Genomic DNA, 16,195 nt, shown 5'->3' on the forward strand with positions numbered 1-16,195 from the left:
GATGAAGGGAAGAAAAAAAAAAAAAGGCCCTGAAATTGATTTACCATCTATAAATGAAAAAGAATCAATAGTAAAATTTCTAGCTAATTTCCCTCTCCCTCTTTCCCCCATGGGCTATTTGTTATCTTAGAAATACTTGTCTGGGAAAAAAAAAAAAAAAAAAGAAACAGCATCAGTTCCAGACCCTGACGTGCTCCTCCGCCTCGCCCCACAGACCAGCCCTCCCCTCCTCTTCTCTTCTCTCCTCTCATCGCGTGGAGAGAGACTGGTCCTTCAGATGCACCTGGCTCCTCTTCTCTGGCTTGCCACCAGCATGGCTGTTCCCTTGGCCCCGCTGGGGAGCGCATTTAAAAAGCGGCAGTTTTTCCTTCCTGCCAAAGGAAGAGAGAGAGAGGGGACAGGTATTGTAAAACACTGCGGTATTTCAGCAGCAGGTAAGCCGTGCGTGGGGTGTGCTCTGAGGAGAAGCCATGTGTAAAGTCTCACAGTGAAGTGCATCTGTAAGGAAGGCTTTGGCAGCTCGAGACAAATTAGAGGTGGTTAAAAAGCAGCTGGTCCCATCCTCCTCTGGCCAGAGCAGCGTTAGTCCTTCCAGAAGACTTCAAGGTCTTTGTGCTGTCTCTGAGCTCTCCAGGAGAATGGCCCCACTGCTTCCCTTTGGGTAATGCACTTACCACTGTTTTCTCCTCACTGTGGCTCCCACACACCTGAAATGTTTCACTTCATTTCTGCTCATTAACAGCCCTCACATCACTGTGATTATTTCCTTCTGGGGCATATACCATCCACGGGACAGCTGGGTTCAGGGGTCTGCTCACCACTGGATCGCCCCCACTGCCAGGGGTGTTCCCAGTGGGGGCCAAACTCTACAGCGACAGAGTCCCACTGTGTGGCCGGGAGCACCTATCGCCTGACACATGGTGCCGGTGCTTCCAGCATCTGGACCAGTGCCTTCAAAGAGCCCGATGCGATACTGCTATTTCACTGCACCCATTAACTCCAATTATCCAACAGTCATGCAAAACTTCAGTTGTCACTATGGTGTGGAGTGTGGTGTTTCAAGTGCACCTTTCGGGCTACAATCCCAGCAGAGCAGTGGGAGTTTAACTACTGACCTTAACTACTGACCTGACTGGAGCAGAGTTATGCTAAACACAAAGTGCTTCTGCAGTGATGCCCCGGGAGCTCACAGACTAAGAACTGAGCTCCTCACAACTCAGCACCACAGAAACGGCTCCTCAGCTTCCCACAGCTTGTCTGGGGGAACAGACCTTCTTCGTAACGCTTTGCTTCCTGATAAGCCTCACTACTTGTTTCCAGACAAGGTGCTGCTGGCTGTGTGTTTACGGTGTGCATGATGAATGCTTGCTACTTTAAGGAAAAGTAAATCTCTGTCTGTTACTATCAGTTAATTCTGTAACATCTCTATTCTATTTACTTATAGAGCCTCTTTGCTTAGAGTCCTTAATTAAAATCCTCCATCTCACAGCCCAGCGCTCTCGCTGCCTCTCTGCCCTCCGGGTCCTGACACTTGTGTTTCACAGCGAGATGGGCACAAGGGAGGGGGCAACCTCAGCCCTGGTCTGTGTAGCTGCTGGGCAGAGCCAGACCTGGGAAAATAGTGACACAACTCACACCGCTGTACTCAGAGACATGGCTTTGATGGGAGGCTGAATGACACGGAGCGTGGGTCCCCTGCCAAGGGAGACTCAGCCAGCACCAGGTCATCAGAAAGCTGGGAGCTTTGCCTCACATCTCTCTACCAGCACCAGCAGGTCGCGCTGGAACCGCAAAGGTGCCTCTGAGCCAAACACTGGGACCAGGAACCAGAGGAACAGCTCTTGGCTGCGCGCTGGCAGCCAAGGCAGCCCTACAACCCTGTCTGCAGGCTGCTGGCAGAGAGTGGGGTCCCTTCACACTCGCCCCAAGCAGCCCCTCATCATCCCCTGCAGGTACCAAGCTCCTGCCCTGTGGTGCTGCATCTCCCACTTACCTTGGCAGAGTGGGAATTACCTCCCCTCACCAAGCTGGCTGTGCTGTGGAAGCAGATATACCTTTTGATGGCCTCTCTTTTGTAAAAGCAGCAAAACCTGACTATCGGTTGCTATCCCATGGAAGGAAATCAAACCATGCTCTCAGCCATGATCACATCATCCAAGGTATAAGCCTTTGGGGTGCCCACTCAAACAGCTCCTACCCCCCCACACCCCACCCGCCATGCCCTGCTGATGTTGTTGTTCATTCACAGGACACAAATGGAGAGGGTCCTCTACTTGTGCCTGATCTACTCTTTAAGCACTGTCTGCTCCCTCTAATATCAGTTATCTGTATTTGCTATGGCAGCTGCAGACCCAGGCCAAGCTGCTGTTCGTGCTGCACCAATTCCTACCGAGACACAAATGCTAGGAAGGGGAGGACCTATCCATTCACATAGCCATGTCACCAAAAGCGAAGTGACCTACCGAAGGCCATGCAGCAGCCTTGGGGAGAACTGAAAGGAAAAGAGCTGAGATGGAAACCCAGGTTTCCTGATCCCTCCATCCCGAGTCACCCCTGAGGAATTGGGCTCCTCTAAACCTGCCTTGCCCACCATGCAGGTGTGTGTTTGTCAGTGCTTCTGCTTTTAATTGCAGAAGGAGGTTTGAAAATACATTTTAAAAAAAATTGAAATAATGTAGGGGCCAATGGGGCACAGGGCTAAGAGGGCTTTACCTCCACCAGGCCTCCCTTCCCCACTGCCATCACAGCCACCACCAGTTCAGCATCTAGTGCATCTCCACAGTTCAAGAACCAACCTAAGGCACAGTGGTATTTTGAAGAGATAAACACTGAGACAAAAATAAATAAATTAGGATGCTGGGAGGGACACATGAGAGGCACACTGAAGTGAGAACAAGCGGTTTCTCTGGTTCTGTGTATAATTACATTGACATGTTCCTAGACAACGTTGGAGACCCAAACACAGCAGCAGCTGTGGACCAAATGGAGAAGCAAGCCAAACATAGGAAAGCCAGCCAGTCTGTCCATCCCCTGCCCTGGGGCTGCATCAGCACTGCCCATGTTGCTGCTGACAACCTGCCTGCCCGCTCCCAGGACGGGGCAGGCAGGGCGACGGGGCAGGCAGGGCGACGGGGCAGGCAGGGCGACGGGGCAGGCAGGGCGACGGGGCAGGCAGGCAGGGCTGGCTCTCCCCTGCAGACACAGATTTCTCTGTGCCCACTCCACTAGACCAGCGCTGCTGAACATCACTCCCATTCTCCTCTCTGCAGGTGGAGGAAACAATATAATAGGAAACAGGCAAAGAGGATAAAAATGGGTCTTAAATCTCCTTCCTTTTTCATGATTTAAGTAACACAGAAAAAGGAAGTCCTGTCTAACCAACAGCACTTGCAGATGGGATTTTTTGACACCGGCCTATTTTAGCAGCCCTCCAGGCACCTACTGAACTGAAGCATCATGAGTGTCAACCGCTCTGTTCACATCACGTACTTGTGACACAGTGATTTTTCTGGACGTACAGCCGATTGACAGACAGCCATGATCAAATCACAACCCTGCTGCATGCTCATCACACACACAACAGTTAATCTTGCAGCCGCACAAACTGTTTTGCAAATTAAAATCTCAGAGGCATAGCAATTACAATACCAAATTTATACCACATCTCTCAGTCAACTAATTGTACATCCAAAAAATCACCACTTGAATAATCTGAATACATTCACCTTTACAGCTAAAAAAAATCCCCACTACATGCTTGATCTCAACACAATTTTGAGTTACAGAACCCCATGGGAAAAAAATGCCAACCTCCGATTTCAACAGCAAAATTGCTTCTATCTAAATACAGCAGATGCATAATTCACATTGAGCTCTAATATCTTGGTGTTTCCAGTGATGCCCTTCTTTACATTCAGCAAAATGGGGATATTCCTATTGCTTCTTGTCATGCTCTCAGTCCATCTGCAGGAAGACAAGCCTTATATATAGCTACTCCAAATGTAGTGTACATGTTCACATCTAGAACAACTGTATCTGGATTTCTAATTGTTAGGAAACTTTAAAGGTCTTCAAATGAATCGGCGGACTTAAAAACTGGGTTAATGTTTTAGCTGAGCTGAGCTTTACAAAGCCACTGCCATAGGCACCCTTGTACCACTGTGGCATTTTGAGCTCTTTCACGCACACATTTCTTGGCTTTTGCTTCTATCAGGTGAAGCAAGTTGAGGTGGGGAGTAATAGATTTGAATTAGTGACTTTGTGGCTGGTGTATTAAAGAGGGCCAAAACAGAAGAGAATTTGTGTTTAAGTTGCAAAGGGAGGAGAAAATGAAGTTATACAAGCCACATGAGTTGGATCAAAAATGAATCATCAAGGCTGGAAAATGGCTAACCTCTGATCCCTGAAACCAAGAAATCTGGCTGCTGTCATGTAGCTGCTGATCTAATTTTTACACTTTCCCCTCCATGCAGAGGGGACACGTTTCCATTGCATCCATCGCAGCTAAACAATCAATGCCCGATTACTTCAAATGCTTCACTCTCAGGGATGCACAATTAACCAGCCCCATATTTGACACTGCAAGGGGAGCGCAGTATTTTCTGGGAATGTCTGACAAGTTTCAAACGTAAAAAACCACAAATCAAATGGCCCAGCAGATAATGACACCCAGTGCCCTGGCAGTTAGATAATGTGCATGCTCCAAAGCAAGGCCAATTAGAAGCAATAAAAACAAATTTGAAATGTTAGAGCAAAGGTCAGATATCCTCAGCCATTACCACAGGCTTGATATTTTTTTTTTTCCCCCAAGCGGTCATCAGTGCCTATTTCCAGAAAGTGAGCACAAATTCATGCTTGCCAGATGACCACCCACCTATTACATCAGATAATGATTTCTGGGCCATACAAACCCCACTGATGTGGTGCATGGAGAATCCCAGCACTATCTGGAAATCTCATCGGGTCTCTACCCTTGTGGCCCTACCTTTCTAGATGCGGGGGCTGGTCCATGTTGCTTATAGCAAAGGCATCATATTAGAGCCTGCTCCCCGGGAGAGTTTGCAGATGTCTCTCTCTCTGCCACAGGAGGGATCCTGCCACTTGTCATCTACCCCTGTGTTCCTGCCCTCCTTCCCCAGCTCACTGCAGCAAGGCACACCTGCTTCACTGAGGAGACAGTGCACAGAGGCAGAAATAATTAGCTTGTAACTGGAACCACATTATCGTACAACTGAAGGAGAAACTGCCACAATTACAAGAAGTGCACATGGCTCAGTCCCAGCCATCGTTGTATATCTTTACTAACCTTGGAGGAAGCTGCAAAGAGGATGGGAATAGGTTTTGTCTTGTCTCCCACCCTCCTGTTTCCTAAGGAGCATCAGGAGAATAGCGGGTTGCACTTACCTGATGAGATGCTAACAGAAAATGACCATCTCTTGAGCTTGTTCAAGTTAGCAATATGATATTGGGATTAACGTGCCATGTACATCAGCCATCAGCCATCACCCATGTTGATGGGTACAGCAGCCATCTCTGCTTTCAGAGCAGAGCGCTCTGTCCTGCTCTTCAGAAGTGCAGGGAGAATCCAGACAGGGGAGAGGCATGAAATAACACAGATGCTGTAAATCTGCTTACTAAGCCCTGGCTTCCTCAGAACAGCAAGCCCAAAGAAGTTAAAGGAAAGCAGGTGGGTATCTCCAGGCGTATCTATATGAGGATGCCTGTGAGAGCTAATCCAAATACATTTAGGGTGTAAATGTAAAGCTGTTTAGCAAAACCACAGTAAGCTCCTATGTGGATATGTTCCTTCAGACTTAGAGCAGCCATAATTCAATTTATTCATTTAGCTCATTTCCAAAAGTAAATTAAGGTAGAGTAAATTAAATTAAATCAGCTGACAGCACCTTCATTTTGAAAGGGATTGTTAACATGGACCCAATCTACTTCATACAGTAATGCAGATTATTTTCTCCTGCTGGGCCACCCATCAGCCACATTGACTCCCCAGGCTAGTCCTGAAGTGTTTTTACACACCCTCTGTTCAGAGCCTGTCTGAAAGCAGGACCAAGCCAGAGGTGTATTTGGCTGTTTGCATGTGCTTTAGTGTGTGCGTGCTTAAATCCAGGGTAAAATCCTTCCAGCCGGCACTCGGGTTCCCAAGTGCTTGACAAGGTAATTGTTGTAATGTGGTGTTTTGGTGAGCCCTCTGCTGGGAGCTGGCCAAGCACTGCAAATCTCCCCAAGCTCTGCAAATGGATCCTTTTCATTGAACCCACGCAAATGTGTCACCATTGAAAACCTGAAAGCTTTTCTGTAGCGACAGCTACAAGTATCAAGAGTTGCATAAAACGTGCAGACGTGTGTGGGAGTGAGCTGACAGATTATAATTACCAATCGAGAAGGAGGAAAAAACAAAAATTAATTTTTGAGGCAAAACATATAATTTGCCTTTAAACCATAGTAGTTCTCCCATTACTAATGCAATTTACAGCCCCGGAAATCACATTGAAGTTGTTTGACTCCTCAGCAGGTTGGGTTTTTTTTTTTAAATTTTCCTTTTAAAGGATCACCGGCCAATGTGGGAGGATAAAGCAAGGATTTTTTTAGACACTCATGTGAATTTTGCACTGTTTGAACATGCAGGGAGCCAGGCTCTGGCTGTGAGGTGGCGTTTTTGTGCTACCTGGTAGGATCGTATACCACTGCATCCCCAGGGATGGCAGCAAACAGAGCCCCTAGAGAATGACAAGAAGCAGCCATCTACATAAAGCAGACAGGTTGCTTCACTCCCAGCTTGCTTCACTCTCAGCTGTCATCTCAGTCATGACCAGGTCAAAAAAGGCACTACCAGATGGAGGTGAAACCTCAAAAATCCCGAAGGCAAATCTTGAAAGTGGCATTTTTTCTGAAAGACAGCAAGAGGTGACTGGGAAGAGCATCCCAGACCCAGTGGGACAGAAGGACCCCCACACAGCACATGCCACAAAGCAGCAAATCCCTGGGATGGCATCTGTCTGAGCCCGTAAGACCACACAGCCTCTGGACACAGCTCTTTAGCGTCAAGATGGGGCTCAAAACTTGAAAGGCTGAGCTGTCCTGGAAGAAGTGCCTCCCATCAGACCATTCCAGTGCCTGCCCATACACAGGAAGACATTCCCCAGCTCTACCCAGTGTGATGCAGATAATGGTGCCCGTTGCCTCTGAGGATGACAGGACAGTCCCGTGGGCCTACCCAGCCTGTTGGATACACAGCTGTGAACTCATACATCATCATTAAGGCTGCAAAGTCAAGCAGCAAAAGGAGGAATTGCCAGAGTAAAGGCTGTCAGAGCAATTTTAATTCAACCTGCTGGCGGATATGCCTTCTGATGTGGTCCTTAATTACCTCATCACAGCCTACTTTTTCTTCAACAAGACTGCTGCTTCATTCAGGGCGTGATGGACAGACGGCAATTAATGCAGGGCCAGTCAATATTTTGTTCTGTCCTTTCCTGTTCAGTGTGTGGCCCCAGGCATTATTTGCTGCATGCCATCACGTTCTTGCTCTTAGACGGAATTATTTATCTTCTCCTGGACTTTTCTCTCATGTATATCCATGCGGCAAGTGAGAGCAACCCACACAGGAAGGAATTTATCTTCCAACACCCCTGTGAGCAGGGAGCCTGGGTTTTACCTCCAGGAAAAGGTGGTGCAGACATGAGTTGCAGAATGCTCCTCTAGCGAGGCCCAGGTGGGTTTTTTCAGGGTACCCACACTGTATCTGTTGAAAGCCCTGCACCCCTAACCTCAGCCCGAGCCGTAAGAACTCAGCACTTTTATAATTTGAACTCCAGTGTGTCCAGAAAATAAGAAACATGGAACTGGTGGCTCTTGGAGAAAAAATGTCAGTGGTTAAAGAGGCAACAGCTCATCTGCTGATGCTGCGCTGGAGCAGGGTTCTGCTGCACAGCCAATGAGCCAGGAGAGAAAGAAAAGAGCAACACCAATGTGGGCAAAGGCGTGGACTTAAGGCAGTGCAAGGTGACTGGCATTTCCAAATTTTTCAGCAAAAATCCTGTTTTCCTGCCTTAACCGTTCTCTGTAGCAGCTGTGTTCTGCTTTCTCTAATCTCTTACAAATTTTTCACCTTTTACCAAAGATTTCAGTGGAGGACATCTCTCACTTTTGACCCAAGCGATCTTAACCTTTACTTAGGAACAAGTAGAGAGAGGTGAGTGCAGGACAGAGACTCAGTAAGAGGAAGAGCTCCCTGTGCCACCAGGAGCCCCACTCAAATGCTTTCCAGTGAGTGCAGCAAGAGCAGAATTTGCTGGTCACCGAGCAGCTTAAAAAAGGCCAGTAACGAGAGGAAGGGCATGAACCTCCACTGCCACCCGACAGCCCCTGCCTGCACTGCGCTCTCCTGCTCTGTGCCCACTTAACCCAACCTCAGAGAGACATCTTTGTGTCCAGGGTGGACTTTCCTGAGCCTCTCTGAAGCATGTCTAAGTGGCATTGCTCTCTTCTCAGCAGCTTCTGGAGACAGCACAGAGGTCTCTTTTACTCTGTCAGAAATTCATAGGCCTACCAGCTTGTTCACTCCAGAAAATGTCCAGCATTTTCAGCAAGGCTTTTAATTCATTAGCTCACACAGGAAACTATTCTAACCTTCCTGCCCTACCCAGCTGAGTCATTGATGCTTTCCTATCTTGCCGCAGGCACATCACCTTCAGGAAAATAATTGCTTAGCATGCTGATAACAATGGACATTTTCTTTCTGAACTAGGCGTTTGTTTGGGATCACGGGGTCTTCCCACAAGGAGGACTGCAGGACACGTTGGGGTTACTGTTTTAAACAAGCCCTGACCTTCCCTTGCAGGCTGTGGGAAACGCTGCAGGGCCACTGGGCTGGGCTCCCAGGGGATCTGGGGGGAAGGTTGGAGGAAGTTCAGCAAGAGGGAAGGGGATGAAGGGTCCTGTGGGGGACTGGATGAGCTGTGGTGGGAGGGAGGGTGCACAGGAGAATAACCCGTGAGGTTTACCCAGAGGTTCCTTCAGTTAAAGAGGGAGCAGAAGCCTCTAAGCTTGATTTCTATGACCTGCAACTGTGAATACCTCCTCTCGCTGGTGAGGACACATTGAGAGGGAACAGGATTGCCCAGGGCAGAGTTGGGCGCAACCAAGCTCACCCCAATGCTTCAGAGACCACCACCACAACAATGTGTTCAAGATTCAAACTTCTATCAACCAACCACTCAGGGGCCAAATGCAGCATCCCTTCTGTCCCCCCACTGGCAGGTTCAGCAAATACTTGAGGCCTCCAGCCCTAATCTGACTATCATGGTAGCCTCTTAGGAAGTTGGTGGAGCCCGACTCCTGTGAGGGTGGTGGGCACAGTGCCACAGCAAAGAACTGAAGGCCCCAGCTACAGGTGACACTTTCCCCCAGGGGCTTCTCTTGACAAGGGCAGATGGAATTTAACCACAGGTCCAACCAACCAGTTGGATTCGCTTACAGGCACCTAAGCACCTTACACAGGTCTTCTTTCCCTCTTGGAATAAGCCACATAAGCATATGGGATAGCAGAGGGTAACCCAGCCCCAGCTGCAATCTTGGTTCTGTAACCAGAGCTGTTGCCTCAGTTCTTGCCTCTTGCTCCAGGTGATCCCAATTCAGCTCCCACTGAACTGCCCACACCACGTATACTCTAGGACTGATGTCATCAGACAGCCTGACTACATGGACTAAACTCTGGAAAGGTGCCGGAATTTGGCTGCCAGCCATATTCCCAACTCTCAGCGCTGTCTCTCCCTTTCTGTGCCTCAATTTCCTCCTCTGCAACATGGTGATATCAACATAAACATTTCTTTCTTTAAGGTCCTTCAGTCAGATGTGCTCTGGAAGTGTTGCAGGTTGTTGCTATTTCCAGGGCTGTCATTATAACACATTTTGACTGCATTAATTCCCTCGAACAGAAATCGTTCTGCCTGTAGTAGGCTGGGACAAAGCAGCCAATTAGTTGTCCCTTACACGTTTATTAACTCTGCAGCTTTCTTTCAATGGGATCTGGTAATGTTTTAATACATTTTCATAAACTGTGGGCACAACATGTCCTGTTTCAAGCTAATAACCATGCCATATAATTAGTCCTGATTACACAGATATTTAGTATCATTTTACAAACTCCAATCCTTTCCTAGTGCCACTGTGTAGCCAAGGCATATTTAAAGCCACAGCCATCTCCCTTCTGTTTCCCAGCAGTTTGCAGGGTTTTCTCTTGGACGGGTTTGCAGTTAACATGACAGCTTCAAAGAACAATTTCATTTCATTGATGTACATTTTATACATATACAGGCTCTGATCAAATGCCAGGTGACAAAGCTCAGGATACAAATAGAAGGCATTTGTCTACTTACAGAGAAAAGCTGGTAGTAGAAAGCTATCAGGAAATTAACAACATGAATCTTTAAAAATCTATTCCTTAAACATCTGTTGGCTTTGGGCTGAACGTTTACTGTATTTAGGATTTTACTGTGAGGTAGCACTCCCAAAACAAAAGATCCTTCACCCCATTGGACTCAGGTGGGGGAATGAGAGAAATTTGCTCTGTGCAACCTGATTATAGATGTGTATCTTTCCTTGCTGGTGTGGCTGTCTCTATAGAGATGGACATGGATATTTGATGAGATTAAAATGCTTCAGTTACCACTGTCAGTGGTTCTTTAATTTAAAATGAAGAAAGCAAACAAACATTCCTTTTGATGAGGTAACTGAATGATGCTACGGAAAAGCACTTTGCTGTCAGGTGGTAATTAGGTTCAGTAATAGTCGTGGATTTTTAGCCTTGGAGGCTGTGGCCCCTGGGAGTCTGAGAGAAATGATACATTCAATTTCCGGAGGAGAGGAAGATGCTGGATGCTTTTCTCTGCTAACCCTGCAGGTCTCTGCAGATAAGAGCATTCAGAACTGCAGTGCCGACAATCCTCCTTGAGCCAGCCTAAACTGTTGTGTCAAGATCGCGAACAGAGAAGGGGAGATGGACTCAAAGCAGGGCATTTAAACACCTAACACAGTCAGGCTGGCTCTGACCACATATATATAAAACTGCCAGAATGGCTGCACTGAGAGGATTTTTAAAGGCTGCAGAAGGAACACCAGCAATTGCTCTATGGTCTGGGCTGATATTTGTAACATCCATCTTATGCATCACTAGAAAATCTTCAGTAGGAAAGTGTTCTTTTGCAAACAAGCAACTGTTCCCCCAGGTACTTTTTTAAGGGGGAAAAAAGTGGGGAGGAGGAGGGAGCAAATTTCAAGGCTCAGCTGCCTCCCTTGCCAATTTGGAATTGGTTTTTCCACTGCAAAATATAAATTATATTTGGTTGTGCTATTAAGAATTGAACCCCAAATGAAAAATTCCAATTGGCCCAAATGCATTTAGTTGGAAATTTTGAGTTTAGAGGCATTATAGCTGTTTTCTCAGAACAGAGGCGAGTTCTGAATATGGTGTTTCCCATGAAGCAAGAGCTCTGGTTCCTGCCCTGCTTCCCTCCTCACATTGTTACTCAGCTTTGCCTGTTCAAGGAGTGATGGTTTTTAACAAACAGTTCAGTGGCATCTCCCTTGCTCCTCACACAAGCTGAGAGACACTGAAAGGACACCAGTTGGCCAACACCAGACAGAGGGCCAGCAGCACTGCAGGGATTAGAGCTTGGGCATTTCAAACCCTCTGTTCACACTTATGTGCATTGCTCACCAGTGCCTTACTTCACATCCAAAAAAGACTTCCTTTTGGACAAACACCTACTACTGGTTGTAAAGCTGGAGGAAGGGGCTACAGTAAGAATGGATCCCCAGGTAAGGGGCCCCAGTCAGACTGGCAGAAGGAACCTGCCATCTGGCTGCCAGAATTGTGGCAGGTCCAAGGCAAGATGGAGAACGCTGCCTTTAGCACAAGTTTGCCAGTAATTTCCTGAAGCACTAAAAAAGTTTCAATTCCAGAATTAAAACTTTTTAAAATAAAGTGGGTCTGATTATCCTCTCACTCTCAGGAGATAAATGAAAGGTAAGTCCGTTAAAGATACTGGTGTGAGATTGGTGTACAGGCAAGCAGAATTCAGGAAAGATATCGATATCTCCAAAATCCCCTGAATATTTTTACAGGCATAAACCAAGTATCTTTCCTGATCATAAATGCTTTATTTCCGAATGGGATTTCAATAAAATAAGCACAGTTAGACTAGCACGCTTATTATAAAGCCATAATGCAGTAGCACTGAAGTTTAGTCATGAAAAGTATTAAAAAAGCAGCCCTGCTAAAGCAAGAGAAATTGCTTTCTGACCTACCGAGTTTTAGGAGTAGGTGCTAGTGGTCTCTCCACCAAGGAGTTGAGCCTGTAGTAATCCAAGAACGTCCTGGCCACATTTCTTCCAAGCTTCATGTCTGTGAGTTTTTAATTAAGGAACATTTTTTTCAAAATAATTAAAAATAATAATAATAAAAAAGCAGAGTTTAAAGGTAAATTACTGCTATTTGATGCATGAGCAAGTTTTATATTAACCATCCCACAGTGCTGAGGCTTCAGGCAAAGTGACTTACGCAAGCAGATAAAGTGGGGGTCATCTTGTTTGCTTCTTGTTTTCCCAAGCAGATGCTGTATAAAACCACAGACAAGAGGAAACAATCTCCCTTTCTCGCCATGCCTGGTTGCAGATCTCTGTGGTGGTCATAAAGTAATACACTAGACCAAAGGAGCCTTGCAATTTCCACGTTCAGGGAAATAATTACATAAAAATGCTTGGATACAGGCACTATTTCTGTGCTTGTATCCAGGAAACAAGGTCAACAATGTCTAGTATGAACCAGCCATGGACCAGTGTACAAACTCAAGGTTGGGATTAAAGCTGTAGCCATCCAAACCTTTAGCACTGACCCCCACACTGTCCTGGGAGAATATACTATTCTTTGTGTTATAGTAAGGACCTGAAATGGTGATTTTAGCACTGAACTGGAAGGACAGTAGATTACCTTAAGGAGGTCAGCAGTAAGTCTGGGGGCTCTTCTCACTAGCCACAATTCCTCCTTCAGCTAACTGTGAGCCCAACACCAGGCAAGTGCTACACATCAGAGCTGCCACAGAGATCTCGCAAGCACAGGAGCCAGACCTTCCCGAAGACTGAGTTGCCTAAAAAGAAGCTGAATAACCTGTGAATACATTGACAACATATCCATGGGGTGTTTCTCCTGCTCGTGTGAAATGTCAGCACTAGGTCTGCCTGTTACAGAGCAACAACGCCTGCTTGTCATCTACAGGGTGATGTCCAACTGGGAGAAATGCAGTCAATGCCATTATCCACAGCTGTATGATGTGGACTGTTGACTCCTTTGTTTGCCTATTTTGAACTGATGCCTACCCATGCTACAATAACCACATACTTCTCCAGGACACTGCCCCAAATGGTCATCGTAATGGCCATTTCAGGAGTGCTGATGCAGTAGCTGAGGTAGGTGCATAACCTGGGGAATCTAAATACACCTCTGCATCCAACACCCAGCAGTCCAGGAAAATAAACCACTGCTGGGTTGTTTTGTGTGCATGCGTGCATGTTCTGCTTTATCAATAGTTATCTGTTGATGTTTCCATTAGAGGAAAATTCCAGAAGTGCAGTGTCCCAGGGGCTTCCAGCAGTGCCTGTGAAGATGCTAGCATCTAAATGAAGCTTTTATTACCCGCCCACTTACATTAGACACATCAAAACAAGTGAGCATGAGACATCAGGCTCAGGCATCACTGTGAGATCTCTGTTTATCATTTATTTATTTATTTAAAGGGAACATCAAACTGATGTGACTCAGTCTTTAGCTCCAGTTCTACAAAACACCAGCCACCAGCTCTGCTAGCACTGCAGTCAAGCCCTGCTGTAGTGGCTGAGAGTGACTCCTGACACTGCTTTTCTCTCCAGTGATCTGGTCTCACTTTTCCCGTTACCGCTGCTGTGCCTGGGGATGCTTCCATGGAGCTACCCCTTCTGTTTCAGGGTCTATCCTAATACGCTCATTGCCATCCTAATACCATATGTGCTGTGGGCATCTATATTCTTCTGCCCAACAGTACAGCGCAGCCCAAACAGCTGGTGCTCATGGCTGTCGTCTGCGTGGACGGGGAGAATTGGTTGTGTGAAGCAGCACCGGCTGTTTCACGGCTGCCGCAGGATCCCAGCAAGCTTCCCTGCAGCCTGCCAGCACCGACAGACCAGACTAACCGTACGTGCGTGAAAGTTCAGAAAGTTGGAGGCAGCCTGAAGTTTGTCAATTCCAGAGAGGGCAGCCCTGCTTTGAAAGTGTTTTGTGATTGTTACTGGAATTTGGGGGTGGCTGGGGCTAGTTTGGTTTCTGCAGATGTGAGCTCAAAGCAGCGGCAAAGGTTAAGAGTTCAAAGTAGTCTGAGAAAGCGAGAAAGAAGGGGAGAGGGCTGTCAAACATTTAAGGGATTAAGAAGACTAACATGGCTTGATCTTGTAGTTTCTTTCATTTACTCGGCACTTTAAAGACATAAAGTGGTAATTGGACTCAGTAAAGTCTCTAGGACATTTTGTCAGTGCCAATCTCAGAAGGCTCTTCTGCCAGAAATGGCCCTGCTGCCCTTTTCTTTGTCTCTCTACATTGCTTGTGTTTGCACGGTGGGAAACACCTGACCTGCTGTCCTGGGGGAGGAAGTCCTTGGATGAGAGAGGGTGCAGCCAAGGAAGCACCTATGCGGTGCCTTAGAACTCTGCCTGACCTGGAAGAATCCAGTTCTATTCTTGAACTTAGGTCTTAGGAATAGCTTTCTAAATCTAAGGACAGTTAACCACTGCAATAACCTGCCTTAGCACATCTGGAAACCTCCAGACTAGAGGTCTTCAAGAAATGGTCAAACCCACAGCAGACAAGAATAATCTGCTGTTGTCCTGCATGAAGTTTGGAAAAGGAAGGATGGAAGGGCCTCTGAGAGCCTTTCACCCCAATTTTCTACAGTTTTAAACATATAGAAAATTATAATACGCAGCCCGCACAGACCTCCTGTTTGCTAAGATCACCAGGAAAGGCAAAGACATTTTGCGGAGCATGGACCCACGGGTAGATGGACACCGTGAAGAAACTGGAAATACAAACCTGTGCCACATGCAGCCACTGAAAAGTCACAAAATGGGAACAACTTGCAGTCAGCACTGATGGAGAGAGACTCGAACCAGCATGGGATAAAAAATGTGCATGTTCTAATGTAGTCGCTCAGGCCGTCCTACCCCCACTGCTCTGCCTACCGCCTCCGCAAAGGATGAGCGGTTTCTGTCATGGAAATCAGGCACCTGATACATAAAAACAGAAACAGCAGTATCTGTCTCTCCCTGTGACTACCTAGCTTGGGTGAGAAATGGCCTGACTCACTCAGCAAGTGCCCGCAGCACACATGTGCAGAGCCAATGGAGAAAAACAAATCAAAGCAATAACATTTGCATTTATTTCAGGTGCACAGAAGACCCAGACTCCACCTTGGCCTGCGATATATCATGAGCACATAAATAGCTGCAACTAGAACCAGAGCTCACTTTTGCTGAGTGGTTTGTTTGCTTGTTTGTTTGTTTTCTAAGCAGCTTCCTTCTGCAATCACACATGCTGTGCTTTTGCCCACAGGAACACCGTACCTAGCTTGAACTGCACATGACAGAAGGCCATGTCCCAACTATTCCCATACCAGGAGCTCAGCCCATATAAGACAGTAGAAATCAACTTGGGAGAGTCACAATGGAAACTTCTGGGTGAATCTTCAACTTCACTAGTGTCTACAATTCCTTTTCCTCTCCCTTCCTCCTCCATAGACTTGTTCCTCCTCTATGCTCCATATTTCTGTCTGGAAGTGGAAACCAGCATGCCCAAGGCCCCTCCGGGAAACGCTGTTCTCACAGCATTAACTCTTTGAATGGCATCAGCAGTTTCAGGGAGATTTCATAACAGTTGTTTATGCACAACTATGCCAAATTTCACAGGTGTTGGGAAGTTCAAGAACTGTGCGGGGTTCTCTGCAAAATCCCCCATATTTATGATCCCTGCCATGCCTCACACCCCAAAGCTTCCAGCCCTGGTAAGAGAAGAGGACAGAGGAATGGGGAATCTCATAAGCTGTTACTAGTTTTCAACTGAGAAGATTCATCGACGTTATTGTGAGCAGACTGCTTA

At 46.8% G+C, this 16,195-nt stretch overlaps 1 protein-coding gene across 1 annotated transcript in view; it reads right to left on the minus strand.

Annotated features, from left to right (window-relative positions):
• Positions 1-247: 247 nt before the first annotated feature.
• AGBL4 (AGBL carboxypeptidase 4) overlaps positions 248-16,195 on the minus strand; it is a 948,845-nt gene continuing 932,897 nt past the window's right edge. Inside the window, exons 12-13 of the mRNA XM_074151806.1 lie at positions 12,325-12,421; positions 248-371 (exon numbers count right to left, since the gene is read on the minus strand). Of these exons, the coding sequence (XP_074007907.1) occupies positions 248-371; positions 12,325-12,421 (221 nt within the window). The remainder of the gene's footprint in view (positions 372-12,324; positions 12,422-16,195) is intronic.

Source organism: Numenius arquata, chromosome 8, assembly GCF_964106895.1.
Source record: "Numenius arquata chromosome 8, bNumArq3.hap1.1, whole genome shotgun sequence".
In the NCBI taxonomy this organism is placed as follows: Eukaryota; Metazoa; Chordata; class Aves; order Charadriiformes; family Scolopacidae; genus Numenius; species Numenius arquata.